The 4,492-nt window shown below is 41.0% G+C and overlaps 1 protein-coding gene across 1 annotated transcript; it reads left to right on the top strand.

Annotated features, from left to right (window-relative positions):
• The first annotated feature begins 1,325 nt into the window (after nucleotides 1–1,325).
• kcne4 (potassium voltage-gated channel, Isk-related family, member 4) lies at nucleotides 1,326–3,948 on the top strand. The gene is made up of 2 exons (XM_010750007.3): nucleotides 1,326–1,816; nucleotides 2,252–3,948. Exons 1-2 carry the CDS (start codon nucleotides 1,691–1,693, stop codon nucleotides 2,828–2,830), a joined length of 705 nt encoding a protein of 234 aa, XP_010748309.2. The 5' UTR covers nucleotides 1,326–1,690; the 3' UTR covers nucleotides 2,831–3,948.
• The last annotated feature ends 544 nt before the right edge of the window (nucleotides 3,949–4,492 follow it).

The raw sequence follows: 4,492 nt of genomic DNA on the forward strand, positions 1-4,492 counted from the left end.
GCTGTTTCCAATCGTAGCTTTATTGAATTCTACACTGTCGAAATACTTAAGTACAACTTTAAGCTACTCAAAATACTTTACTTGAGAATTTACATTTTATACTATTTCTTCTTTACTAGCCTAAATGTTGGATGTAAATACATTTATTTGGTGTTTAAAGAAACATGATGTAAGATGGGGTATTTGTTTCGATTTGCTGCGAACAGAGTGCAGAACCTCTTCCCTGGCGCTTTAAACTCACAGTCTGGGCAGCCCGGCTAACAAACTGAGCTAACGCTGGTTAATGGCAGATATAGTTCAGAGCAGTTTATTTCACTCCATCATGAAACTCTGTAAATCACAGAAAGTTGAGGTGGAGCAGCCAGAGGACATCAGAAGGAAAAACAAAAAAAAACATTTTCTCCATTAAATATGATCCAGTTTCACTGAAATCAGTGAAATAGTTGGTGGTGTGTGACTTGCTGCCATAAAGAGTTATTTACTTCTTGTTATCACAGAGTGATGAAGAAGAAATCGGTGAAAAGGTGGAAGAAGTTAAACTATGTTTTAAAGCTGCTGCTTATTTTTGGGATTTTACGTTAAATAAAATGATAATAAGCTTCTAAAATACAATGCTTTGTGAAAGATTAAGGAGGGGAAGCATGTAATGAGCCTAAGCCAGTGGTTGGGACCTGTTGTCATGTTTCAGATAGCAGTTATTAGCAGTTGCACAAAAAATAATGTCCAGATTGGGTCAATTTCCAATATTTCACAACCAAGTGGTAACCTCCGTGGCTGTGTAGTGAAGCCAATGCCAAGTGTCAAAAACTGCAGTTCCTCAAACATCCACTTGAGGCTGGCTAAAGAAGGAGTCAGTCTCCATAAGCCCCCATGTTAAAATGTCCAACTTCACAGCAAAAATAGCCTGGTACAAAAAACAGTTTTGGTCTCTGTAGCAAATGTTCATGACAACTGTACTCAGCCTGAATTCTTATAGATTTTGTCTGTTCAAATTATATTAAGGCTTAAAGTTATGCATAATTAACAGTGTGGTCGCTTTGATTGACAGGTGATAGGTGGGGGCCATTACAGGTGGCTTGTTTGAGTTCCCAGGCGTCATTCAGCCCACCTCAGGTCCGCCAACGATCCACATCTTTGCTGATTTGTAGATTAGACGGGAGGCAGTACTGCCAAGATGGCAACGGTCAGAGCCGCCACACTCCAAAAGTTGTGGGTGATGTTGCAGATACAAAACCGTCCATATTTATACTGTCAATGTTCACAAGAAAAGCAGATTAATTTTTACAACACACAAAAATGGAGCAGGACTTTTAGTTGTGGTAAAGTATTTTTACATTGTTTTATTGGCACTTTTACTTAAGGAGAGTACTTGGGGATAGAAAATAATGTCCCTGCAGACTGATTTTAAGACTTCTTGTCACCAGTTCGGTTTCAAAACACTTGGAGTTCCTCCTCAAATGTATTTTTCCACCACATCCCCTCAAGGTTTCTTTCTGTTGGTCTCTAGAGATAGTGATGTAGTCATTCCTCAGTTGAATATACTCGTGGGCATTCAATGATTTTTATCAGATCTCCCTAGATAATGTTCATGTCTGTTTTTTTCCACCTTATTTTTTTGAACATATTGCGCCTTCAGGGCTTCCATAGCTCAGGACTCATTTTACAATCAGTCCCCATCACGTGACTCACGATGAAACTCCAGGGTCTCTATATAAATAACATCCATCCTTTCAGTAGTACTGCCAAACTCCAGCGGAGCTGCAAGAAGACAAAAGCGGTTAGGTTCACACGAGACTCTTCTGAGTTCTTCATTTTGGTAAGTAGACAAATGTTATTATTGTTTATAGATTGAATCACTTTTGTGACTTTTGGGAACTTTTAAAAACGTTTTTAAACGTTTTTTCTTCAACACAAAAAGTAGAGAAATGTACGATTTAAAGAAAATAGAACTACAAAACTTCAAAATAAGATGAAGAATATATTTTTATGAGAAGTTGTTGATTTAAGAATCCTGATGAAAACGTAAGAATGTACTTTGTTTTGGTCATGACTTATGGTTAAGATAGCAAATGGAATGTCATCATCAGTTGCAAGTGAAGAGCCTGCGGGTGTAAAATGACTCCTGTCACAGTTTTTACTCACTTTATCTACACATTGGAAACCAATCCTTGTGCGTAAAGCGCGCGTATAGCGTGCGTAAAGGTGAAAAAGCCTCATATTTACGGATGTACTCCTTTTTATCTTTTTTCAGCGCACTTTCTACAACGTCCACATACTCTGCACTAAAAAAATGGAGCCCCTGGAAAACTCCACAGCATCACTCTCCCTGCACATAAAGAGCACCGCGGACTCCCAGGCGGAACAAAGCAACGGGAATGCGTACCTGTACATATTAATAGTTATGTCTTTCTACGGTGTCTTCCTCTGTGGTATAATGCTGGGCTACTTCCGCTCCAAAAGGAGAGAGAAGAAGAGGGTAAACATCTTCACGCGCCTTGTGCACGAGGAGGAGCAGCGGGAGTGGGGCGCGCTGCCCAAGAAACACAGCCTCACCTTTCCGGCCGCTGTCACGGGACTGCGCTCGGTGCAGGTGTCCCTGCCTTTCTGCGGTAACCACGACAACCACTTTGGACATCTCCACCACCACGAGAGCGCGCTGTCCTCTCCACTGGCGTGCGCGCTGTGCACGGAGCAGAGCAGCATCAGCTCCCTGTGCTCCTCCGCGGACACTCGCTTCGCCATTGAGGAGGAGTCGGACAGCGGCACGGCGGAGGAACCGGAGGAGAACCCGAAGGGAGCATCAGAGAACAGCGGAGATGACTCAGGCTGAGCTCCGCCCAGAGAAACTGTGTGTTTCCCACCACAGGCACAAAGAGGAGAACCATCACCTGGAGAGAAAACCAGAAAGTTCTCCGGCGTCCTCACACCACAGAGGCCCAAACAGCCCCAACCATGAGCAGCAACACGTCAGAACTCCCTAAACCAAAGTCATCCATAATATGATACCCATAAAAGGGCTGGAAAAAGTCAGGCAAGACTCTGTGGCCAATGTGATCAGACCTTTAGTCAGTAAGTAGCTGACAGTTCAGAGGGGGCGTTTGTTAAGAACAGATTTTGTTTGAACTGATTTCAAACATTTTTGCTGTGATCTCTGCTCCACATATTCATGACAGTCATTCTGACTCAGTTCCACATCTTACCATACCACGCACACACACACACACGTTCTTTATTTAAAATACTTTACATATGATTTTAAACCACAAGATAACAGTGGAGAGAGTGAAGCATATGAATGTCATCCATATACGTTGGGATAATCTATAAAACATACTAATTAGTGTTACCCAGTCACGTTTAAATAACTTCATTTAGACCTGAAACAGTAGTTTTATGCACCAGATCAATATACACACAGAAATAACAAAGCTAAAGCTATAAAAGGCAATATGCTGCACTCATTAATAAATCAATTTATTGACGAATAACCCCAAAACTACACATTACAAAAGAATAAAATACTAGATGAAACATTATTTACTATTATTCCATATTATTTCACTGCATCACTTTGTCTCTTGGTGGAGACCCCTCCCTGCTGGAGGCCCCTCCTGACGCCACACTGAGAACAAACCCGCTGGTTTGGAGTGATGACTCACCCTGCAGGGGGACTATGAGAGACTGGCTTTTTTTTTTTTTTTTTTTTGCTGTTTGGACTGAACTTGACTTACTCTTGCCAACACGGTCTCGAGTATTGAAACAAACCTGGAACCCACTTGAAAGATTGTCTCAACTAAAAATGCATTTGTCATAGCTTCGCGATTGATGATGTAGGTTTACTTGATGGAAGCAATGCACTGTACATATTGTTTTCACTTCACGAGGCTTAATTTAAGAGAGTCTTTGTAGCGTTTCTGAAAAAGAATAAATGCTTATGACTTGTTCGAACCTTTTCTTCTCCTTGTTTTCTTGTTGTGCTCTGATATTGCACCATTAGAGGGCGCTCTTGTAGTGCTTTCTTATCACAGTTGCTCTTAACAAATAGGGGAGATGAAGCAAGGTAATGAGTGACTCTATTATTATCACGTTATTTTTAGAGATAGCCTACATTAGAGCATAAGAATAATGTAAAATAGGCCGGATAATAAGTGACTCAGTCTCACCAAAGCACTCATCTTTTTAAGCTCATGTCCTCAGTTAAACCTGTCTCTGACTGTCTGGTTCGAGACACAGCAGACTATGTCCCAATTATCCCAATTATGTTTGAAACTTTTGGTGGCAATTAAGGAGCCTGAAAGAAAGACAATGGTTTGTTATATATTATATTTTATTTTTGTTAGTGTGGAGGTTTATAGTCATGCAAAGATCCCCTAAAAGGATTAAAGGGCCATCATAGTGGATTATCACATTCAACGACATACAAAACAGCCACTGAGGCTCTTCTCTCCTCTTGCAATGAGTATTTTCTGTCTGAAGATATAAAGACACCAGG

Source organism: Larimichthys crocea, chromosome VII (assembly GCF_000972845.2).
Source record: "Larimichthys crocea isolate SSNF chromosome VII, L_crocea_2.0, whole genome shotgun sequence".
Lineage (NCBI taxonomy): Eukaryota > Metazoa > Chordata > Actinopteri > Sciaenidae > Larimichthys > Larimichthys crocea.